General features: G+C 28.1%; 4 protein-coding genes across 5 annotated transcripts; 1 reads left to right on the top strand and 3 right to left on the bottom strand.

The window, feature by feature from the left end:
* Positions 1–1,523: 1,523 nt before the first annotated feature.
* On the top strand, positions 1,524–4,211 carry LOC145185161 (EH domain-containing protein 3-like). Its single transcript, XM_080060963.2, has 2 exons — positions 1,524–2,574; positions 3,160–4,211. Exons 1-2 carry the CDS (start codon positions 1,672–1,674, stop codon positions 3,886–3,888), a joined length of 1,632 nt encoding a protein of 543 aa, XP_079917089.2. The 5' UTR covers positions 1,524–1,671; the 3' UTR covers positions 3,889–4,211.
* A 911-nt stretch (positions 4,212–5,122) lies between these two features.
* On the bottom strand, positions 5,123–7,782 carry LOC145185229 (dual adapter for phosphotyrosine and 3-phosphotyrosine and 3-phosphoinositide-like). Its single transcript, XM_090096936.1, has 10 exons — positions 7,275–7,782; positions 7,069–7,191; positions 6,851–6,990; positions 6,432–6,571; positions 6,163–6,210; positions 6,002–6,064; positions 5,839–5,921; positions 5,671–5,758; positions 5,423–5,461; positions 5,123–5,308 (listed from the first exon to the last, which is right to left on the bottom strand). Exons 1-10 carry the CDS (start codon positions 7,430–7,432, stop codon positions 5,306–5,308), a joined length of 885 nt encoding a protein of 294 aa, XP_089953062.1. The 5' UTR covers positions 7,433–7,782; the 3' UTR covers positions 5,123–5,305.
* Positions 7,783–7,994: 212 nt separating this feature from the next.
* LOC145185638 (dual adapter for phosphotyrosine and 3-phosphotyrosine and 3-phosphoinositide-like) lies at positions 7,995–11,597 on the bottom strand. The gene is made up of 9 exons (XM_090096939.1): positions 10,795–11,597; positions 10,573–10,692; positions 10,293–10,432; positions 9,956–10,083; positions 9,288–9,335; positions 9,143–9,205; positions 8,729–8,814; positions 8,398–8,485; positions 7,995–8,255 (listed from the first exon to the last, which is right to left on the bottom strand). The coding sequence occupies exons 1-9, from the start codon at positions 10,890–10,892 to the stop codon at positions 8,220–8,222; spliced, it is 807 nt and encodes a 268-aa protein (XP_089953065.1). The 5' UTR covers positions 10,893–11,597; the 3' UTR covers positions 7,995–8,219.
* Positions 11,598–12,271: 674 nt separating this feature from the next.
* Positions 12,272–25,432, bottom strand: LOC145185299 (eIF-2-alpha kinase GCN2-like). 2 transcript variants are annotated; one of them, XM_090096932.1, is made up of 21 exons: positions 25,267–25,432; positions 24,398–24,513; positions 21,394–21,496; positions 20,895–21,077; positions 20,718–20,786; positions 20,384–20,549; positions 19,434–19,582; positions 19,224–19,331; positions 18,871–19,020; positions 18,358–18,540; positions 18,127–18,227; positions 17,745–18,009; positions 16,998–17,131; positions 16,594–16,830; positions 16,274–16,463; positions 15,792–16,007; positions 15,330–15,671; positions 13,617–15,164; positions 13,139–13,279; positions 12,889–13,053; positions 12,272–12,731 (listed from the first exon to the last, which is right to left on the bottom strand). In XM_090096932.1, the coding sequence occupies exons 1-21, from the start codon at positions 25,354–25,356 to the stop codon at positions 12,507–12,509; spliced, it is 4,881 nt and encodes a 1,626-aa protein (XP_089953058.1). In that variant the 5' UTR covers positions 25,357–25,432; the 3' UTR covers positions 12,272–12,506. The 2 variants fall into 2 exon arrangements, with proteins under 2 accessions (XP_089953058.1, XP_089953059.1); XM_090096933.1 differs by lacking the exons at positions 20,384–20,549; positions 20,718–20,786; positions 20,895–21,077; ... (1 more) ...; positions 24,398–24,513; positions 25,267–25,432 and having other exon boundaries at positions 16,605–16,830.

Genomic DNA, 25,432 nt, shown 5'->3' with positions numbered 1-25,432 from the left:
TGCTTGAGTAGAATTTGTTTAGGTATGCTGTAAAAATGCAAAAAGAGTCAAAGTTGTCATTCCATGATTTTAAGGAATAAATGAAAAAATTCAAACTGATTTTTTTTTCTCGGACGGTCACAAAAGATTTCATTTTTTGCATTTTTGAGAACAGTAATGTGTGAGGATCATTCTCTCCAAAGGATTTTTTCGGAGTCTTCCGTGACAGTTTCTCATGATTCCCGGGACATGTGGGGTATAACAAAAACTTGATTAATAGTTTATATAACTGTAACGGAAGCGTGTAAAGTGCAAAGCATTGTTCAAGCCAATCAACATTTCTTTATTTTATTAATCGCGAAAAGATGTTGTTTTTTTTGTTTGTTTTACTTACAGCATCATAATTTTTTTAAAAATAATATTTGAAATTATAAATATTTTAAAAATGAGTTCAGAAAAAAAAAGTTTTACAAAAATAATTTTTAAGTATCATTTTTTTTTTTTTTTTGATATTTTGGGGATTTTTTTAAAAAAAAAAGTTTTATGGGCTAATGGCCCACATTTTTTTCATCCACCGTCAACCCTACCCCAACCACCCAATCACAGTACATGAAATGAGGGGTCTGAAAAAAACTTTCATCCCAAAAGAAATATACTATATATATATATATATATATATATATATATATATATATATATATATATATATATATATATATATATATATATATATATATATATATATATTCTTTACTAAGAATCCCAATGTTTACCCTGGAAATAAACATCCTTTATTACATTTAAAAAACAAGTCATGAAAATGATTTTTAAAAAAATTCATTTTCTCGAAAAAAAAAAGATTTGAGTTCTTATTTATTTACAGTAAATTGTGATTAAAAGAAACAAGAAGGAGAGAAGAAATAGAGAGAACTTTTTAATCTTACGTTGCTTGAACTTTCTTTTGTTAAAGAAAATATTCATTTTTAGAAAGTATTAAACTTTAATTTTTTTTTTTTCCATCGGAAACTTTATTTATAATAGTTACCATTGGCGTTCTGCTATTTGATTTTATAATAAAGATTTTTGTTAGATTAATAAACCAACATCTATCTTTATTTTGCAGGAAAAAATATCCACAAAAATATCTTTTTTTGTTACTTCCGCTCCCGTTAAATATCAACCGTTTTTCCTTCAACTATACTGAGGCATTCTTTAAATGGAAGCCACGCATAAAAACTATTGGCAACTGACGTGCAATCAAATTATGTTATTGGGTAAATTACTCCGCCATACTTTCAAATTTGAGAAACAGAGCCAGCTTTAAACGGGGGTCTTAGTCTAAAAGTTATAAAAATTTATTTAAATTAGTTTCAAACATCATTTTGTTTTAGTACAAATATTTAAAAATTTTTTTTTTTTTTTTATGGTCTTGAGTTAACTAATATGCTTTTGAATATATATAACATAATTCTTTTACTTAAGTAATATATTATTCCTCCGATTTAAACTTTCGTCAAGACTTTTTTTAATCCCTCTGCTACGTCATCTAGTCATATTCGTTCCGTAATTAGTCTTGCTTTGGTGTTTTCTATGGGTCAACAATAATAAATTTTAGAAAACAAATTCAGTTACTGTTTTTGTGTATGCAAAAACTTTTACAAGAAATATTTGTTTAAAAAATATATAAAAAGAATGTCTCGTTGGGGAAAAAAACAAAAATCTCCTGAAGTGTTTGACTCCGTAGCAGAAGGGCTTGTTCGCTTATATAAAGAAAAGCTACTACCACTGGAAGAATGCTACAAGTTTCATGAATTCCATTCTCCGAAGTTAGAAGACAGTGATTTTTTAGGCAAACCAATGGTTCTTCTTGTTGGCCAATACTCTACAGGAAAGACAACCTTTATCAAATATTTATTGGAACAAGATTTTCCAGGAATGAGGGTTGGACCAGAACCAACTACTGATTGCTTTACTGCTGTAATGCACGGTAATTATGATAGGATTATACCAGGAAATGCATTAGTTGTTGATGCAAACAAAAGTTTTCGATCTTTGTCAGCATTTGGAAATGCTTTTCTCAATCGTTTAAGTTGCGCTGAAACAAAAAATCCTGTTCTTGAAACCATTACATTAATTGATACTCCAGGTATTTTATCAGGTGAGAAACAATCAATCAATCGTGGCTATGATTATACTGCAATATTGGAATGGTTTGCAGAAAGAGTTGACAGGATTATATTATTATTTGATGCTCACAAGTTAGATATATCAGATGAATTTAGACGAGGTATTGAAGCATTGCATGGATTTGATGATAAAATACGTATTGTGTTAAACAAAGCTGATATGATTTCTACTCAACAGTTAATGAGGGTTTATGGAGCTATGATGTGGTCTCTTGGTAAAGTTATTCAAACACCAGAAGTGACTCGTGTCTATGTTGGTTCTTTTTGGGACCAACCATTAAAGATTGATGATAACAGAAAATTATTTGAATTAGAAGAAAATGATTTATTTAATGACTTACAAACATTACCTAAAAATGCTGCTCTTCGAAAGTTAAATGACTTGATAAAGCGAGCTCGCTTAGCGAAGGTAATAGTTTATAATGTGTAAATTAAAGATTTTAGTGTTAAATTTTTTTTTTCTTTAAATGTTTCAAAGTGTCTTTAACATGGAATTTGTAGACTTAAAAAATTTTATGTGTTAGTTCTTTACTTTGTTTTCTAATTTTCATGAATTTTCCATCAAAACTTACAGACCTCATATAAAAAAAAGTTCTCTTTGTTTTCTATTTATAGTATAAACTAGAACTTCTCTTTTTATTCTGCTCATTTATGAAAATAACTACCTAAAAAAAAAACTGAGCTCATTTACAAAATATTTTGTAAAATTACCCATAAAAATAAATGAACTTTTATACTAATTTTCTCTAGTCATCAGTTTGTAATTTCCAGTGAGTCTTTCTGACATTGACTGACAGATAATTTTATCAAGTTAGCAACTCATTGACAGGCTATATTGCATAATATTGTCTTGATAATAAAAATAAACAAAAGAATGCAAAAAAAGATTTTACTTTATAGATAATTAGTTCACTTATAGCTATTTGGACTTTTGAAGTAAACATAGAGTTTAAGTGTTGTTACCATAAAAAACAATTTTTCTGTACTTTTTTAGGTTCATGCTTACATTATATCTGCATTAAAAGATGAGATGCCTGCAGTGTTTGGTAAAGATAAGAAAAAAGCAGAGCTTATCAAGAATCTACGTGAGACATACAGGCGAATTCAAAGTCAGTATGAAATTTCACCTGGAGATTTCCCAAACTTAGAAAGAATGCAAGAAAACCTTGAGTTACATGATTTTTCAAAATTTCCAAATCTTAGACCAAAATTGATTGAAAGAGTTGATCAAATGCTAAGTGAAGACATTGCAAGGTTAATGGCCATGTTACCGCAGGAAGCAGAATCTCGTGCTGATTCCCAAATTGTAAGAGGTGGTGTATTTTCAAGTGCTGAAGGAGAACTTAATCCGTTTGCAACTGGTGCTGCAGAAGGGTATGCATTAGGAGCTGGAACTAGCCAGTGGATAGTTAATGCATCAGGTGATAAACAAAAATATGATAAGTTGTTCAATGAACTCAATCCTATCGAAGGAAAAATTACAGGTGCAACAGCAAAAAAAGAAATGATGAAATCTAAGTTACCTAAAAATGCTCTTGCTAAAATTTGGTCATTAGCAGATATTGATAAAGATGGCCATTTAGATGAGGAAGAATTTGCTCTTGCAATGTATTTAATTGAAGTAAAGATAAAAGATGACGATGAAATTCCATCAGTTCTTCCAGAGCACTTGGTGCCTCCAGGCAAACGGAGATTGGTATTTGGTGCTGCTCATGGTAATTAACACTTAAGAAAATTAATTTTTGAGCAGCAAACGTTGTATTTATTGTGATAAAGATAATTTAAAATGAATTTTGCAATGGGAGTTGTTTTATTTTGAATAATTCTACAATTATATTACCAATATGATTTCATGCGAGTGTTGCAAAAAAAAAATCTTTAAATCTTTTTTTTTTATCGGTTACATATTTTGTGTGTTAAAATTTAATTAAAAAATGATATATTTTTTTTTTGATTGAAAATTTAGTTTTTTTAGATCAGATGTATTTTTATTGCACATCTTATCTTTTTATTGTACCTTTTTTAAATAAATTTCTCTCACTAAAAGGTTCTTTTACTAGTAAGCTAGATTGCTCTATATCAATTTTTGTAATATACTTTTTGCGGCAAAATCTGATTTCGTTTTTGACTATTGCAGTTGATGTAGTCGTTCAAGCTCGTAAGTTTTTAAAGGAATTGAAGATTAAAGTAATCTTTATTTTAAGTATGTTTTTGTGATTAAAAATCATTATTTAAGTGTAATTACTTTCTAGGGTCGCAGTAGAAAAAAAAAAACGAGAGTTATTTTGAGAAAGCATTTCTTTTAAGTTAAAAATCGCGAGCTCAACCCAGAAATTACTTCTTAATTTTATAGATAACGCCTGTTTTTTTTTTAATGTTCAGTAAATCAGTTATTTGAATTCATTTCGCCAGTTAGTTTAAGGCGCTGGTCAATTGAACCTCGCTTTTACCTATTCAAAACAAGTTTTAAACCGGTTTATAACTGATTCTTGTTAAACCATATGTGAAGACCACAGGGGGAAAAAAGCACATTTTTCAATTTTTATAGCTATCGCCCCAACTCAACATACAGTTCAATTTTGTCTCAATTCAAGACCCTAAACAAAACAAAAAAAGTCTATTGATGAGAAAACTTTGAAATAAGTCACCATAAAAAATCGAGAAACAGGTGCGTGCTACCTTAAAGTATGAATCCATCTATGGTCTTCAAATCACCACGAAGAATAAGCGGAGCAAATACTTTCATTAACTCTTAAATAAAACCATTTACAATATATCTTTTAATTCAAAAATACTTTAAGCAAAAATTTCTTCGCTAAATTTTAATATAAAGATATAGATTTTACCCCAATAGAAATGGGAAATTTAATGTTTAAAATTATATATATATATATATATATATATATATATATATATATATATATACACAAAGTTTTTCTTAAAAAAATCAAATGTAATAAAAATAAATCAAATATAATAAAAGTATGAATAAGTTATACAGTTCAGCTATTTAACAATTTTTTCTGTTTTAATTCTTGCGACAGGTTTCTAAAAATTGGCTTTCGGTTTTGTTCAATAACGTAAAATGATTTGCACCCTTCCTTCGTTTATTGTACTTCTAAGGCCTCTGTGCTACACGATTACTGAAAATAACAACAGCATAATTCTCAGTTCACGTCAAATCAACTTACTACTAAGTCGACTTACTAAGTCAATCAAAATTAATATTATTTGATGAAACATCGCCTTGAACTTACAGTTTCTCGTTTGGAGTTTCGGCGATCCGTGTAATAATTCTACAGAATAGCAAAAGTTAAAATCTTCAAATTAAATCTGCTTACTAACAAACGTGAGGAAATTCACCGAACAAACTTATACTAAATTAAATAAATGTATACGAAAATAAAGTAAATTTAAAAAAGAAAGACTTAACTTTGTTCATTTATGGTAAAAAAGTTTTAAAAGTTTATCTTTTTTTGAGAGAATTGTTAGAAATATTGCTTACGATTTTCCATTGAAGTAAATTGAACCAACTCAACAGCTCATCCAATGAACTTGCCATAAAATAGAACGTCCGAAAGGGAAGCACTACACTAAAAGGACATAGTAAATATTAATTCACGATATTAATTCACACGCACAAAACACATCATATTGGATGAGTATGTTCTACCTGATGCATCGTCGACTATCGCATTCTGTTTCAGCAGCCAGTAGCGCATGCCGCAAGTCAATCATTCGAATAGGACTTGAATCCTAAATTCAATAAAAGAACAATAAAATATAAGCAAAACAAACGTCATTTAAAAATTGTCCAAGTAAAAGCATTAACGTACATCTTTGTTTGCATAATACCGCAGTATGCTTTTATTTAATACAAACCAACGTTTCTTCCAATTCTATGAAATAATCAAGTTTAAACATTCTGTAAAGTAATCGAGTTTAAACATATTAGAAAATAGCATAACGTATTTAATATTTTGATTTAAAACCCAACCTTGTGTAAAGCTCCTCTTTTAACCAAATAACCTTCCTTCGATGCAATCTAAGAATTGAAAATATACCGAAATAACTTTTTTTTTAATTTACACAACGAAAGTCCATTGAAAAGAGAAAGAAATCGTTTCTGCAATGAGAAGACATAAAAAGATAAAGAAAAAAACAAAAAACAAAAACAAAAAAAAAAAAAACAAAAGCGGAAACCCAATCTGTTTCCTATAAAAATCTGAAAATATTAACAGAAAATCCTTTATGAAAATTGCTTACATGTAGATCGGTCATTTCCGGATTATTTTGGCTGTAACTTGTTTCGTCCTTGCCATCTTCAGCATGGCGTAACACTTTTTCGTAGCTAGCTGGTTCTGGGACATCTCTGACATATGGAAATCGAAGTACCACTGAAGGACCTTTACAGAAAGTTATTTAACAAAAGAAAAATAAGGTTATCTGAGCAAAAGCTTCAAGCGCAAAATTCAATCGCTAGAAAAACGCTCCAATTTAAAACATTAATGTTTAAAGATGAAAAAATAAATAAACAGTTATACAAACAATAACAAATAACAACAAAAATAAGATGAAAAATGTTGATTCAAGTATGAAGTAAAAAGAGACAACACTCGAAATGCTTGAGAACTTTAAAAAAATCAAAAAAATTAAAAAACACTTTCCATAACAGGAGGACGTACCACTTTCCCCAGTTAAGACGGGTTTACATTCAAAATGATCAATGAGTTCTTGATATGAATCATAGTACCCGGTTCCGAAAGTATAGGCATTCTTAATAGGATCATAACACAAACTATAGTGTTTGATTGAATTTTGGCACCTGGAAAAAAATATTAAATAGATACCATCATGATTTTTTTTAAGCCAAAAAATATGCGAATAAATATATGAAATCTACCTTACAGACACTGTGTAACTCCCAGGGTTGGTTGCACTGTTTCTTACCAGATAGGATCCTTCCACTCCATTCATCAGTAAAAGCGCTTCTGACGTATTTCGCGTCATGTCACCATGGAACCAGCTGAAGAAGAAATATAAAAAAACGTTCACGAGCAACAAAGACGATAGTTGAGAGTATAAACACCTCTTTAAAAATTGACTTACGGAAGATCTTCGATGTACTTAGTGCTAAAATTCGAATGAAGTAGTTGCAAATCGTCTGGATCATCATCTGAACTTAAAAATTGATCATTTTCAACTTCTTCTATCGAATCACCCATATTATTAATTTGACGAATCAATTGTTGATCGCTTAAAGTCATTTTAAACCTAAATACTTTAGGTTCAAAAATTTAAACAAACATGATAGCAAATTTATTCACAAGAATGTGAATAAACTTAATAAGATAAGTATGTAAGTTCAAAGATTAATAGATAAGTATTTAAGTATTTCAAAGAGTAGAAAGCTTAACAGAGTACAACTCTCAAAAGTCCTCCCAATTATTTGATCTGAGGTTTGAAACTTCAACACTCTTTGAACTTATACTACTAGTTATCATAACAAATGAGATCATTTCCTTAACATAAAGCACGATCTTGGCACGTTGTAGAAATAACAAACGTTATTTATGTCTTTTTTCCTCTTCGCTTCATGTTACAAAACACAACTCATATCCTTAAAAAAGTGCTTAATTTGCTTTCGTTATATAAACAGGCTTTTAAAAAAGAAGAAATAATATATAGAAATAGTATAAAGAAATACTGAAAAAAATAATAATAATAATAATAAAAAAGAAAAAAAAAACAGAATTGTTTAAATTCTTCTTTAAAAAAAAATCACCATTAATTGAGAAAAGCAATAAAAAAACAAACTTTTTAAATGTTAACGTTTGATTTTATTTAATATTTTATAAAAACAACTTTATATGTAAAAAATACTTTTAAAAATTTAATAAATCTACAATTGAAATATGAAAGATTAAGAAAAGCCACTAGTAAACTTTCCTTTTTTTTAAAGTGTATCTTCAAAGCAATTTTTTCAAGCAAGCTAGAGCTCTGATATCTTTGTAATGAGCAAGATCTTTACCAGAAATATTAGCAGACGTGCTTTTACTGCGTTGTTGCTTGCAACTTTTTGTAGTAGTCCTAAAATGAAGCACGCCATCATTTGGATTATTGCTAGAGGTTAGATCATATATTGTGTGTATTTTTTTCTTAGAATAAAATGAAGAAATTACATTTAAAAATTTGTAAAATATTTTTCTAAAAAATGAAAACTTTCAATTACAATTTTCCACTGAAAAAAATCAATCCATTCTTTCACTTGTGCAGGAGATTTCCCAACAAAATAAAATGTTCTCTCAGGGAAAACAAGTCTAAAGGAAAGATGAGTAAATTAGTATTTTAGCTGGAAAAATAAACTTACTATTCACATCAGAAAAAATTGTTTTTTTTTTTTGTTTTTTTTTAATTTTTAAATGAAAAAACTGAATACTTTAAATGCTGTTCATAAATTTTATTCCCCTTTTTTTTACAAGCTTGAACGGCTACATCAACTGTAAAAAAGTGAAAAACGAAATCAAACTTTATTCTCTAAAAAATATTCTATCCCAACAAACCTAAAGCAATTAACTTTATTGTCACAGCTATCTTCTCCAGTTTCTATAGCTTTAGTTAAATCCAACGTCTTTATAGGCTTTTTTGCCTAAACAAAATAAAAATGTTTAAATTTGAATTAAATTTTTTGAAAAGGAAATTAATTTAAACTAGTAAAACAGAAGAATGGCTTAACTAAAATAAATTGTTTTATAGCAACATAAAATAAAGGGTAAGTTCCATAGTAACATAGAATAAAGGGTAAGTTTGTCAGCTTCATTAAAAAAAAGTTTAGTTACAGTTTAAAAAACATTTTTTTTTAATTTCCTTATGAAGTTTATCTTGGCGACTTCTATAAAAAACATTAAAATATGGCAGCCTCCCACTACAAAAATGATAATAAAATAGTTGATAACAATGTTACATCTCAAACATACAGTTTTATTGTTAAAATAATGGAGGGAGTTCTTCTGTACAACAAACCATCGCTCTTTCCAATTCTAAAGCACAATCATAAACTTCCAAACATCTTTCTATAACTAAAGAAAAACTTGTTGAAAAAAAAGAAAAAAAAAAAAAAACCTTATGAAATTCTCCACGTTTTATAAGATAGCCTTCCTTTGAAGCATACTGAAAGCAAAGTTGTTTTACAAAATCAAGAGGAAGTTTTCAAATATTTGCTTAGATATAAACATTCCATTTACATTTAAAAACAATATTTACATTGGCATCCATTAAAACATCAACAATTTTAAATTCATAAACAAAATCTGGATATAACTAAGTACATATAATAACATATTTCTAACCTATGATGATTTTCAGTGGTCTGGAAATAATCTGGTATATACTAGTATAACAGATTAGCTTTAATGAGGCTCTTAAATTCTGTATTTTAAAACTATATTCATAGATTAAAAACTTATTCATGAGATAAAAAACTTATTCACAAGATAAAGAACTTGAAAAGGTTTATTTTATACTTTCAAGTCAATTTTTTTATGAAAAGTATTTAAGAGTTTACTTATTAGTAATATATTTTTCTTAGACTTAATAATCATAAGTTTTGATTATTTTTTATAGGTATGGGTTATTTGTTATAAGTGTAGGTTATTAACTACAAGTTCAGATTATTTATTATAGGTCTTATTTAATTATTATAAATCTAGAATGAATGAATGAAATATTTATTATGAACCTCTCATGATAATGTTAGTTTCCATCTACAAATAGTATAAACTATGGCTTACACAACTGTCCATCAGCTCATTTTTTGAAGAGAAACTTTTTCCAGCTTCAGAATGTCTAATTATAGATGTGTAACTATGCAACTCTTCAGTTTGGCATTTATAAGGACTTAGCAGAACAACTGTTTCATCTAAAAATAAAAAATAAAGATTTACAAATAGAAACATTTTAAAATGGTGTTCAAGTCATTTTAAAATGTTTCTATTTGTAAATCTTTAATTTTTAAAATAAAGATTTACAAATTCTATATGTTAAAAATACAGTAGTGCTGCAAGCCAAAAATGGTTTTATTTTGTACAGACGAAAATGTATTTTTTATTCAAAACACAGCAAGAATACCTTCTCCACTGCTCAATACAGGATGAGATTCAAAATGATCCAAGAGTTCTGTTAATGAATTAAAAGTAGCTACTCCAAACACAAATATATCTTTGATTTTGTCATGATTGATGACATAATGTTTAACAGAGTTTTGGCAACTGTAAAAAAGATAAAAATAAATACAAAAATTGTAAAATTTAAGGTTTAATATTAAAAAAGAGAGAAAAAAAAGTCTCAATAAGTGTGCTGTTTCATTATAGTGTTCCTTCAAAAGAAAAAAAAAAACAAAGATGCTTACCGTACAGAGACAGAGTAACTTTGCTTATCAGTACTGTTCCTTAACAAGTAAGTTCCTTCTGTTGCATTGTTGATCAGCATGGTTTCTGCTGTTGATCGAGTAATATCTCCATGGAACCAACTAAAAAACCAAAACTATATGTACCAAGTGGAATGTGTAAATTTTAAGTAATTTAACATATCATTGTAATTAAAATGAATAATTAAAAGGCTGCAAACATACCTTACATCAGTCAAGCAAGATACATGTTTAACTTCTGTTATGGGTGGTGGCTCAGCAGAGCTAAAGCTTCCTTGATAGGATGGTGTTATTAGGTTCATCTTTAATTAACTTTTGTAAACAATAAATGCATTTTAAAAAACCAAGCTGTAAGTTTTATTATTGCCTCATTATTTTTTTTATTGCAACTTAAAAATCTTAAGAGATTTATTTTCAGATCCATTTTTTTTTTTTTTCCAATAAAAAATTAACAAAAGTATAAATAAACGAACTCAAAAGCTTAAATGAAAGGATTTAATGCAATAAAAACAATACCATCATTTAAAAACAATACAAGAATCATTGGCAAAAACTGTTAGTCAGGAAAAAAAACATGTTTTTAAGAAAAAAACATTTTAAAAACATTTCTGGGAAATTATAAGTATAAGAAACCATATGTTTTCAAGAAAGAAAAAAAAAAAACAATTTCAAAAATATTTCTGGGAAGTTGTAAGTGGAAGAAATCTATAAAAACAATCACTTTCAAAGAAGTTTATATAATAAGATTTATCTGCTTCTACATCTTTTATTTGAATACATAGATATGGCTTTCAAAATGAAAAAACAAGCATGCAGAATGAAATCTTTTATTAGGTACCATTATTGCACTTGAGTATACTTGTTTAGATCTGTAGAGGTGTCAAACATTTGCTGAAAACCAATTGCAGTTATATTAGGAAAATTAATGATCGAATTGAACATGTTTTCAACAAATTCAAGCAAGTATCTAGTGGAACTTATTTCTTAACACATTTATGATAATAGCTGGAAAACAAAAAGTTAGGCAATTTCTGAAAATGGCAATTCAAATGAGACATCAAATGCTATTATAGTTTGACACAAAACTCAAATATCTTAAATATCTGTTTTTATATGAAAACTTTAATGAAAGTTATTGCTGAGTAAAAAAAATGATGCCCTATATAATAATTATTAACTCAAATTTCTCAAATATGAAACTGGTGCATTTAAAAAGTTTAAAAAAAAGACAAGTAAAATCAAATAAAAAGTGTAGGTTTCACAAAAAATGTCACCATAATTTAAAAGCTGTAATTACTTAACTATCAAAAACTTGATTTTTTTCAGGTTTTCTCTATCTCCTTAAGACAAACAGTTATGATTTTGTCCAATAAATATTAGTGACTCTTAGACACCATATTTAATTGTATTTGATGACCTGTATGGGAGGTAGATTTTACTAAAAAAATATGTTGATGATAAATCACAACACATTTTGATACAAATCTTAAAAACAGATTTGCATGTGTTTTTTTTTGCTGTATATTAGACTTTGTTAAAACTGAGGGCATTCATATAGTTATTTCTATCAATCAATAATACAAATTAAAAAAAACCTTCTCTTATCTTTTTTTTTTAAAAAAAAAAAAAAAGTCACTAAGTGAAAAAGAACCTTTTTAAAAAGATAATAAAAGTGATAAAGTAATAACAAAAAGTAGTTTTTATCTCAACAAATGACTTCTGAAAAGTAGAACATTTATATAATTTCTACTTTTAATTCCTATAAACAATCTTACACAGTAAATATGTGCATGCACTTTTTAAACACTCATAATTATTATGATAAATAGATAAGTGATACACTTTAAAAAATTTTGAAAATACTCTAACTCTTCAGAGTCTACAATAGACATGGTCACATTACTTAAATTTAGCAATTAAGTAAAGACTCTATAGCATTCGTCAACATAAGAATACAGCAAAACAATGGATCGACTTTCAGTGTATACTTTGTGAATTGTGTTGCATAGTCTTTTCATATACTGACCCTGTTCTTTAAACATATCCATCAATGAACGAACACTAGATTCAAATTCATTATTGGATCCATTTAATTCAAGATGTGCTGCTACAGATTTTAATTCAAGGCGTTCCAAGTTTGCCTAAAATTAGTTTATAAATATTGAATGTAATAATATTTGTCAGAAATACTCTCAGTAAAAATTATTAACTAATTTTTAACTTTAAAAATAATTTAAAACTATTTTGTTAGTAGTAGCATGATATCTTTGACTATTTCATTAAGCATGACAAACTTACAGCAACTACTTGTACTTCATTAGTTCCAAAACATCTTTGAACTTCATTAAGAAACCTTGACCGAAAACTTTTTTCAAGCTTTTTTTTTTTACCAGCCTCAATTTTGTCAGCAGACACAAAAGTGAAAAAAAGAGTGGAATCGTTTGTTTGAAAATGTTGAGATACCTGTGAATTTAAAGAGTTTGTTTTAAATTTGATTGGCTTATTTAAAACAGATTAGAAAAAAACCTTTTCAACCTTTAATTGATACCTTGGGTAGTACTGCCTCTGGTTCCCTGTTTGATTCTGTTTTGAGTTCTGTTTTTGACAGACGCTGATTGATAAAATCGCAAAGGTCTTTTCGAGAAACAACACGCCACTCCATAAACTTTTCTCTCTCTCTACTTCTTACCTAAAGTAACCAAGTGTGTATAAAATTAACACCGATGTCCAACTGCTTAAAGCATACCACAATTTTCCTATATTCATATTTCATTGCTTCTATTAAACTTTTCTATAACAGTGATATAAAGATAAGATAAAGTTGCCTAGATTAGTTATAATGCAAGCAGGTTGGAAAATGACATAACTCAATTTTGGCACTTAGAACATCCTGATCTCAAGGGACAACTTCTACAGGATTGATAATTTCACAAATATAATGTAAAAATGCAGTCACATCAAATTTAAAATATCAGTTTATATAAAATATCAAGTTAATAAATTTGAAATAAATTTATGAATCTTACACGAACATAGTCTATAAGAGATTCCTTTATTGCAACAATGTGATTTACTCCATTTTCCTTACAATAATCTTGTATTTCCTCAATTGTATAATCTTGCTCAGCATTATAAGAAAACAAAGAGGCTCTAATGCCTGCAGACCATAAGTCTCGGAGAATTTGAAGCAAATAATCTAAATTTGTATAGCTGTTCAAAGAACAAACAATGACACTACTATCACAAACTTGTGAACACAAAGAGTCAGTTTTATCTATTTCTTTACGTACAGCATGTAAAAAATATTCCACTTCTAAACTGACTCCCACAGCATGAGGTAGCACTTCTAACTCTGCATATTTTCTCATTGACTCAATTTGTTTATCATAACATCCACCTACAGCTAATACATCTAATCTCCCATGCTTGCGCTTCCGAGGATTCTCAGCAACATACTGAAATATTATTCCTGAATGATTTGAATTGTGAATCAGTGATGTGCAAACAAGAATAGGAAGATCAACTTCCATGATTTTCAAATGTTTTATAACTTTTTCTATCACTAAAAAAGCCTGCTTTGCCAAGTTACTTACTTCTGCTTTTGATTTGCATAAAATTTGTAAACTTTCTTTTGCTTTTACTAATGTTCCTTCAAAGGTAAAACAAAATAACAGCCTTGTTATGGTATGTTCTGGAAGACCCATGTATACAAATAAATCTTTGAGCATAGATATTTTTTGCTTTTTTTCTAGGGTTTTTTCAAGTATATGACAGACTTCCTGTTGATCTTTATCACTAAATCCATTTTGTACAAAGATTGCTTGAATGAAATTTGAATGATTGAGAAGAATGTATAAGTTTCTACTAACTAAACATGGGAACTCTTTGATTATTTCATATACACTGTACATGACTTCTGCTTCTGGTAAGAAGCTAGAAAAAGAGTCAGAGACAATATCAAAAGAACAGTCCCAAGATGCAACTGGATGAGCTCCTTTAATTCCATAATCTTTATATAGCTTACTAAAACAATACCTTCTAATATGACTAATGTTATTTCTAGTTACAAATCTTGAAAAGCTAAGTCTGGAATCAACTGGAAGGCATAACTGCAAACCACTAGGATCCATAACAGAAGCAAGATTGTTAATATTGTCATAATATCTTCCTTTTGGGGTTAGCAGTGGTGTATCGACAAACACAGCTCCATGTCTCTTTAAAATATTTGTCATAGTCGATTGGACATATTGCAGAATACGAGCTTGTTGAACCATTTGGTGTTCACTTTTACCAAGCAAGTCGCTGTCATATATCTGATCTGAAACAGGCGAGACATGTTGTGTAAAAAATGCTGAAACTAAACGTTGATACCTAGTAGAATTATTTTGACTTAATGTATGTTTGATCAATTCATCTAATTGGCTATCCTCAATCCTTGGAGGTACATATCCACTTTCCATTAACTCTTGAGCAGTAGGACGTGCATCTGGAGAATGATCAAGAAGCCAATTTATAACAAACTTTTCTTTTGCAAACTTTTTATCGACAAAGTCTTGGGGAAAAAAAATTCCTTCCTGTCAAACAAAAACATCAAGTTGAAATATCAAGTTAAAACTTAAAAAAAATTAGCAATAATTACCTTCTTAGGAACTTTATCATATGTTCAACTAGGCAGGTTTAGTCCTCTTAACCAGGTTATGGAAGTTTAGTTTTATTATGTAAAACTATATACACCTTACCATCCGAAGCAAGCCAATAATTTTTACTCTTTCCATTGCAGTGTTCAGGGGACGATAAAACATTTCAAAGAGAATTATGCCGAGGCTGTATATATCAACTTTTTGTGAGAACCTAATGCGACTATTTGCCTGCCCAAGTTCTGGTGCAACATATAGAGCTGTTCCAACCTTACCAGTCATCCTATCATCATTTGAATGAGCAGAATCACTAGGTTGAAAAAAAGATGTTGAATCATTCTTAAATGATGCATGCGATGTGGCAAGCCCAAAGTCTCCAATTTTAATCCTGTCAGTAGAGTCCAAAAATATATTAACTGGTTTTAAGTCCCGATGAATAATACCCTAAATAATATAAAAAACAACCTTGTTTTTGTTATATTTAAACCTTTAAATAAAATAATTAATACTATCAAATGATAAAATTATCTTTTAAACAACCATTACAATCTTAAGAAACAAGACCTGCGCATGCACATGAGCAATTCCTTCTAAAATCTCTCGGAATAATTTCCAAACTCGGTCTGGCTGTTTGTATAACCCCTCATCAATAGCTGTTTTAAGAGTCTGCTTCTCACAAAATTCCATCTGAATATATAAAAACTGACGAGGAACTTCTAAACTTTCAGTTGTTGAACTTACTATAGAATCTTTTGGCGCTGGTACTTCATCCTCAGATTCCTATAACAAAAACTAAGAAATTAATCATACATAAAGACAGGTTTCCATAGATTGGATTTGCTGAGTGGTTTTTTTCTAAGTAAACAAAAAGGTCTTATTGATCAGATGAAACTATTATCTTATTGATCAAATGAAATTACACAGCAAAAGTTGTAAACTTTTTAGTATGAAAAGAAGTTGAAAACTTACATTGACTTACTTAAAAAGCATTTGCTTGAAAATGTAACCAATCATTATAGGAAAAAATTCAATCACTAATCACTTACATCTGAGTCAGAGAAGTGTGTTGGAGAATCATCTATTTCAAACACTATTGCTTCTGATACTTCAGTGCATGTTTGCCCAGACTGTTTTTTTATGATTTTTTTTGATGAGTTAGCCCCCCAGCTTATGTTCCTCTCAAGAGAAGAAGAAGAGGATGATGTTGATGATGATGATGATGATAAACTATCTACCCTTTAAGCATAAACAAATAACAAAAACAAAAATAGATAAAAATAAAAATATATAGTAAAATGATACAAACTTATAAAAGAATCCTTAAAAGGAAATCTTTTTAGAACCTTAGTAAAAAAATTGTACGAACTTTTTACTAACATCACACCAGGATTGCTCTGAACTTTCTACTCTTGTGCTGATCTTGATATCATCAAGATTGTTCATTCCAAGGAGACTTTCTTCCAATGATTTTTGCTTCCGAGGAACTTGAGGTGGATTTTTTTGAGCAGGTTTTTCACAGGCCAAAAGACAACTTGATTCACTTTCTGTATTTGACTCTAATGGCAAATGAACATCTTCTGCTTCAATCCATGAATTATAGTACCTAAAAAAACAATATAAATATCAAATGCTAGCTTTATTAGAATATATTTATCAAAAAATAACACATCCTTTGAAAAAAAAAATTTACCTAATAATAGATATTCATATTGTTATTCCTACTAACTACTAATTACATAAATAACTCAATTAGATAATAAATATAATTACCTCACAACATTTTCATGATTTAATCTTGATAAAAGCTTAACTTCTCTGGTAATACGTTTGTTTAAATGTGAACTCATTGGATTTAGGGGGATTCTTTTGATTGCATAAAAGTTACTATCTAACTTGTTTCTGACCTGTTAAAACATATTTAACAAATACTATGCATACTTATATGTAAGCTGCTACTTATTACTTATTTATATGTAAGCTGCTAATATATCTTTAAATAAACAATCATTTTTTAAAACTAAACACCACAGGTACATGTGGTATGTGGTACATGTGACATAAGACAAATGATGTTTTTACTTTAACTTCCAAGCTAGTATTCACCAAAAATTTTAGCGTGGGCTAATAAATTTCAATGGGCATGAGAGAGGTTCATAAATTAGCAGAAAATAATAAAAGTAATTATTTTTAAGTTTAAAAAGGTACCCTCTAAATTATATATAAACAAAATGTTACTAAATATTTAAAAAAGAGTATTTTTTTACACAACTAATTTTTGACACAACTAATTTTTTACACAACTAATTTTTAAAAATCTTGAGCAACACATTCACTTGATAAAATATTGAACAACTTATGTCATTTTTTTTGCAAAACACTAAAATATTTTGGTAAACATTTCATAACCAAATATAAAATAAACTAATGTCACAGCCTTTTTTTATTTGTCTCAATTTTAATTTAATAATTTTCTATTTAAAAGTGAAATGAATCAGTTCTTTGTAATACAACTCTAACCTTAAGAACACTACCAAATCCTCCTTTTCCTAACCAATGAAAGTCTTCAAACTCACTTTTTAACCTTGATTTACCCAACACTAATTGGTCATTCCACAAGTGCATAATAACATCCATTTTATCTGATTTATCATTATGCACATCTTTAGAAAGGCCTTCTTGCATAAATCGAGTTGTTTGAACAGATGATAATTTTTGACAAACAAATGTGTGATGTGCTAGTTCTTGCAAGCCTAATCTCTTTGTTTCATCGGTAGCAAGGCAACTGCAAAATATTTTAAAAAGAAAAATCTCACATTAATACTTTCAAGTCAAAATGTCCACACTGAAGAAAATGTTTAACAAGACAAATTTTTAAATAAAAGCACACATGAAATAAGACCTCTTAAGAAATGAATTGAGAGGCTCCACAATATTGTTTGAAACCACTACTGGGTAACCATGCTCTACTTTACCCATATATAATGATAGTAATATTAATCCCTAGGGATAAAAACAAGCAATAAGAATATACAAAATGTTAAAAAATAATTTTAAAATATTAGTAAGTTTTAAAATAAAAAAAAATACTTAAAAGTTGAGAATGTATTTTAATAGTAAAAAAAAAGCTTACCATATAAAAAATATCCCCTTTTTTTCCAGGTTTTATTATTTTCTGATAAATCCGGAAAAAAAAATCTTCTTCATTGACAGAGGTTTCTTCATGAAACAAATTCACAAAATCAGATATCCGCTTCATCACAGCATATCCACTCACAATTATTTTGTTATTGCTGCTAATGAAAGTGTTGCATAACTAAAAAGTAAAATAAAGAAATACATTATAAACCAAAACATTGATAAATACTTCATTAAAAAAATCATGATGCAGCATCAACAATTTTTTAGAAAAGAATATTTTTTAAAGATATTACAAATGAATTAAAACATAATGGTTCTGATCTCCTGTGTAAAACGTCATTTTAACAATTTATGAACTTTATGCATTAAAATTCATTTGCTGACAATGCATGCAGATTTTTTGACACTCATTAAGATTTTTCTCTTAGAATTAAAATAACAAACACCAAAAACTAATTTATAAATTTGTAGATAAACTTTTAGCTTTGAACATAAGCCAACTCACATTTAAGTCTCTATGAATAATCGAAAGATTATGAAGACAACTAAGTTTCTCTATCAGCTGTTCACCAATCTCACGAATAAATGAGATCGGCACACCACCTTTTTGAACAAAACTGGATAAAGGAAGACCATTTATGTGGTCTACTAAGAGCTAAATAAATTATATAAAATTTCTCAAAAACTGTTTTAATTCAGAAAAAAAGTTCTCTCCTGTGCGAGAAAAACATCAAATATTATTATTAGCTCATTCAGCTGGAACAAAGAACATGTATAAAACAATACTATTATTATAAAACAATACTATTATTATAAAACAATATTATTATTATAAAACCATCATGAGTATTTTCATACCTTAATGTTAAGACTATCATGGCTTACTTCTAGCAAATGATATCTTAAGACACCATCAAAAAGGATTTTACTACTTAAGTGTGACATTTCTTGTTCAATTAATTGAATCTAAAAGTATAAGGTGATCAGGTGCCTAATATAAACTCAATCATGCCTATAATTTAATCTATAGACTATTTACTTGAATTAAAACTGATGAGAAATTAATACCTGCCTTGTAATGGTATCATAAGATGGTATTTTATCAACTTCTACATTCTTCTTTTGGAAATTTCTGATATTCCACTGGACCACAGAAAAAAGTTTTCCCGAGCAGTCTTCTATAGCAGTTAAAGTACAACCGGTATCAAAATGATGACCTACATTTTAGAAAAAAAGACCATTTGAAAACATCTTTATCATAATTAATTATTATCTTAATTGTAAATCCATAAACCTAATAAAGTATTCATTGTGATTTCTGTTAATCTCTCAGAAGCTTCATACTAATTTTCTCAAAAACTGAATTCTCTAAGAGCTCATACATAATAAATTTAACAAAAATGTATACAATATTGTCATTACCAGGATGAACAGCTAATTCCCAAGGGGGGATTGATTACAACACTGTTCTTACCTGATTTATCAAATAAATCAAGTTAAATAAAGTAAAGTATTAAGTAAAGTATTTATTTTTAGATTTTTTATTAATGAATTTTTAAAATGTGTACTTAAAATAATTTTGAAGGTTTTACAGTTTTTAAAAATCACACTTTTTTCACACATAAATAAAATATTTTTGGTGGTTAATACAAGGTTGATACAATTCTGTCTTGTCATCTAGAATCTATTTTGACAATATTATCTAACAATCAGCCTGCATATAACCAATTTACCATGTCTTTGACCATGTCACATTTTTCCTCATTCAAAAGCTTTAGAAAGAAAATTGAGCAAAGGTTGAAGTAGAAAATGAAGATATTTGGCTATGTTGACAGCTACACCTCAGATTTTCCATTAGAGCAAGAAAAGAAAATTGTTAATAAGTGTGTTGAAAGAATATGGCATGAAGTTAGAATGAATACGTTAGGAGCGGTCATATTTAATACTTTTGGTTCAACAATTCTATCAGTTATCTAGGATCAATTTTTCAATAAACTAATAAGTAAACATTTCCCTACCAACACATAAGCTACAAAACAATTTCTTTTCTTCATTTTTCTTCTTAAAAACTAAGACAGAAATCTTTGAATCTTTAGAACGCAAACAGTAGAAAGGATTATTTGAAATAAAATCACTTCCATTTGAAGGTTTTTCTGAAGGTAGGCTAATAGAAGATTGACTGATCTAAACACATGAACTGATAAATAAAAATAAATTATTTAACTAGTTAAAGAATTTTTTAAAAAAAGGAAAAAAAATAACTAAAAATCCAACAAGGTTTTCTTAATCTTTTGGTGAAATGTTTTGCATATTGTAACTGAAAACAAAACAAAAACTAAAAAGTGATTTAACCTGGCGCTTTCGTCTTTCATTTTTGAGAACTGCTTCTCTTTTTATTAATTCTTCTTTTACTTGTTGATTCTAAAGATCAAAAACACTAAGAATCAAATAATGTAAAACTAATCTTGGTAATTAATAAATGCAGTTGTTAGTTACTAAAAGAGTGTATAAATCTGTTATTAAACTCACCACATCCTCATCACGCTGCTTGTCTTTAGCAAACTTTGCTACTCTCAACTTTTCTTGTTCAAGCAGCTCCATTTTTTCTTGCTTCTCTTGATTTGCAAGCATTTGGTCAAAAAATGAAAGGCTTGGGACATTTTGAGAATGAAGGAATGACTGAATATGATGCGCCAATTGTAGTACCATCACCTGAAAACATTGTAATATAAATACAGGTTTCAAATATTAAACAAAGATCAGATTAAACTTTTTAAAAATAGTTTAAAACTACTTTATGATCTTTTACTTTCTCTTATTTTTTATTACATATACATATATACAAAAATATGCATTCTACTTTTGATAAGACTATATTACATAATTGCATCATTAAACTAAGTCATATCATTTTCTTTTTTTTTTTTTTTTACATTCAAGAAATAATGAAAAAAACTCTCTATTAGTATATATAAAAAATCTCTATATGGTAAACATGAGAGCGATGTATAGAATTACAGATAGCTACCTCTCCACACAGCTTGAGAGCCATTTTATTGAGATCATCTGTGAGTACCAACAGATTATCATTTGAAATACCTTTTGCATTCTCCAGCTTAATAACAGGAGGGCTAAAAAAACATCAATACAATTTTATTTCGCCTAAACTTATTTAAAATAAATTTATATTTTTAACTGAAAAGTAGTTTTTGAAAAATACATATATAATTTCTTGTTTAGAGAAATCAAGAAAAAATCATCAGCAAGTTGGAATAGAAAATTTAATAAAAATAAAATTTTTAATAAAAATAGAATTTTTTATTCAGTTATTTTTCAGTGTATGATGCAAAACCATTTTTTTTTTTTTTTTATGCAGTGCACTATGGGACAAAAGTATGCAAATTTTGCACAAAAATATTTGTGATAATTATTTTTTTGTTTATGCCTGTAAATGTCATTACAAAAACCCCATATTGGTTTTCATCAGAATATTTGCAAAATTAGAGATTTGAAGATTGGACTTAGTCCTGAGAAAGGATTTTGTGGGTTGGTTCCTTTCTGCATAACTCCATCCAATTTTCAATTTTTTGAAATGTTCTCAATAAAAAGTAAATGAAAAATAGTTTGGGTTTTTTATTATGCCATTAAGAATTATATTATAAGATATTATAAGTAGGTAGATATTGCAGTTATTTAATAATTAATAAATATGAAAAATTTACTGCTAAATATCTAAGTCCATGTCTTCAAAATAGTCAATAAGAGAACCTTAATTTAAATCCATGAAATTTGATTCCTAGTTGTAGAGTCCCAATCAGCTTCTTGTTCATAATTTTTAAATAATAGGAAATTTTTGACAGCACCTGATACCTGATGTTTAATCCTTTTCATTCTCACATCCAGTTTTGCTGAAGACACTATAGGGTCCGATGAATCTAATGCTCGATAAAAAACATAGAGCAAATTACTTTTACGAGAACACTTTCAAGAATGATATCTTCGATTCTGCCTATAGTACTTATTACAAGATTCAGCTCCCTCTTCACCAAAAAATCCAGGTGATATTGGTAGTGTCATAATGTTTTTTGAATGACAAAGAATTTTATGAAGAGAGGCAGGCATTTTGAACCATTTATACTTACTGATAAGGAATAAGTTTCATGGCAGAAGGAACCAAATTTTTCAAAGTCCAAATGTTCGTGACAATTAAGGGCAGCAAGAACTTTTACTTAAAAACGAGTTATACTTAAATAAATATTTTGTGCATGTAGGCTTTCAGAAATAATATTTGATTTAAAATCAAATTATAAAGATGATCACATGCATGTATTAGCAAGGCCGTAGACAACTTTTTTTGATGTTTGAGCTAAGCAACTTTGAATCATGCAGAAAACTCCATATTTAAATATGTTCATATATATAAGGAATGAGGATGCTAAGCAAAAAATTGCAGTGATTGGAGACTGGGAACAACAAAACCCCAAAATGTTAGCCCCCCAGCCCCAAATATGAGGGCAATAAGTCAAGTTTGTTATTTTTTTTTTAATTTTAAACTTTATTTATATTCATCAACAAATTTCAAATTTGATTCAATAATATCTTTTTGATCGGCTTTAATGGCTTTATAAAGTTTACACCCCCCTCAAATTGAGGTTTTTGTGAAAATCCATTATTCTGTTTGAAATTCTATAACTCTCAAACGGGGATTTTGAGGGGTATATAACCTTAACCTTTTTGAAACCCAGAGTATTCACCTTTCATTTGGTACCAAAATAATTGATAGTTTTTGATACTATAAAGAATGCGGGTCTTGTAAAGCCAAAAATATGGTAATAACCCCAAATTCCGTATCTCTAAATATTTCTTAAAATGTTTTATACGTGGAGAAATATAGATCTGATCAGTTGCAATCAATTGCTAAGAATCACATTTGTAACTATTAAATATGTGTTGTGGGAAAAGCTTCTACTTGTTTGTGCAAATTTTTTGCAAGAAATATCAGAAATTTTCTTTTTTTTTTTTTTTAATTAATAAATATCAATTTCGATAACCTACAATATAAATACCGTGAAAGATACTTTCAAAGTTCGTTTAGCTACAAATTTCTATAATCCCTAGTTAATAAAAAATCATATCTAAATTGAAAATAAAAAAATCGTGATTTTTGATTTTTGTGATCAATTTTTATTATTTTATCCCATAGTGCAGTGGGATGATGGTGCAATTTTCATGAACTAAATATAAACTTATTTGATTGATCAAAACAATTTTCTTTAAATCAAAAACTACTTCTGCTAACTTTTCTGCTTGCTTTTCAGTTATCATAGTTAGTATACCATGCATTGTTATAAATCACGTTGTGAAATTGCATTGACATCTTATAACATGGAATAAACTAGACATAAAGAATGGAATTTTTACTCCTTAGAACAGAAACCAACTTGTTTTTTTCAGGATTACTTACCCAAAACATTACTTACTACCAATTGGTATCTACTAAAGTAATACCAACTGCTGGTTATAAATATACTTCGAAACAAGACCTTGTAAATGTACCTATATTGTGCCTAATTCACACTTCTTTTATCATTAAACTTGTGCTACTGGTAATTCTTTAATCAATATTAAGTGGTACTTTTTTTTAGAACTAAAATTTTAAATATATATGAAAGCGATCATATTTAGTGTGTAACTTTTTATCCCTATGAAGGATAAAAGGTTACAAATGAACATTTATTATATGGAGGTAACAAGAGCATTAATAGATAAGATAAAGGATAACTTGGAAACAGATCCATCTAATTCTCAAATTGCCCTAATCTAAATCATTAGTTTTTTTATAAAAAGAAATAGAATTCCTATTTCTCAAATGATTCTTAATACTCCCATTGGTTTATAATGTTGAATTGTTTTAAGAGTTAATTAAAAGAAATATTTATAAAAATAAATGTTTATTCCTATCAAAAGCATCAAGATGATATAAAGAATTATATTTAAAAAACTAAAGACAATAAAAAAAAATTAATTCATACTCATAAGGATACCGCGTAGTAAATAAAACCCGAAGGTCAACTCTGGCATGAACATCTTTTCCAACCACACTTTGCAATGGCGTTAACTTAAGAATAATTTCAGGAGATCCGTTTCCCTGACAAAAAAGGAATTTTTTAAGTTATATAAAGTTCTAAAAATTATTTTGAAAACTAAAAAAAGAAAAAAAAGCTATTTAAATGTTAATTATAATATTTACAGTATTAAAAAAAAAGCTAATTAGATTCTGATTTATAAACTTTTTAGAAAAAAAATTTAGAAACTTAAAAACTAAAAAAAAAATTTTTATTAAGTTTTTTTTAATCAAAATTTTTTTTTGCTATCACATAAAGTTAAATTTTATGTGATGACAACGTATAAATGATGATGAACCTTCCAAAAAATAGAAAGAAAAACTTACAATAAAAAATCAAAAAAAGAAAATGAAACATCTATATATATTGGACAATTTTTTTTTAATTTAATTTTAAGGTTTTCACATATTCCCTTTAACCAAATTGAAACTGTGACTTCATTTATTCAAGTAATAGCCCATTTTAAATTATTCAACACTAAAACTTAGTTCAACCTAACAAAACAAATTAAAACTAAAACAGTTGCTTAAATATTGACTTAAGTTAACACTTATATCCTCAAAGTTAAAGTTTGACAGAAATCAACTAGTGATGCATGTTATACATTTATGATTCAACACAGCAAGTATACCATGGTTAAAAAACTTTATTTCGTTGTGTTCATCTTTGCCATAGGCATTTAGAAACCTTACAAAAGAAAATTGTTTGAAAGCAACTTATGAATACTTGAGAAACAGTGCAAGCTATAAAAAATCCGTATTTAATAAGACTAATACCAAAGTACAGTTAATGTAATCATCCATATATATTGCTTGGATAGCTTCCATCTCCTCCATTTGCATTTCGCGCCATTCTTCGTTTTCCATATTAAACCATATTTAAAATTGATTTAAGTGTTTGCTAAAAATATTTTTTTTGACTTTTATATTTCACTAAGAACTT

The sequence above is a fragment of the Hydra viridissima genome, unplaced genomic scaffold, assembly GCF_058129835.1.
Source record: "Hydra viridissima isolate aposymbiotic clone 2 unplaced genomic scaffold, HvirCarnegie_v1 scaffold_9, whole genome shotgun sequence".
Taxonomy (NCBI): Eukaryota; Metazoa; Cnidaria; class Hydrozoa; order Anthoathecata; family Hydridae; genus Hydra; species Hydra viridissima.
The sequence above is the reverse complement of the archived record's forward strand: the minus strand, read 5'-3'. Positions and strand labels throughout refer to the sequence as shown.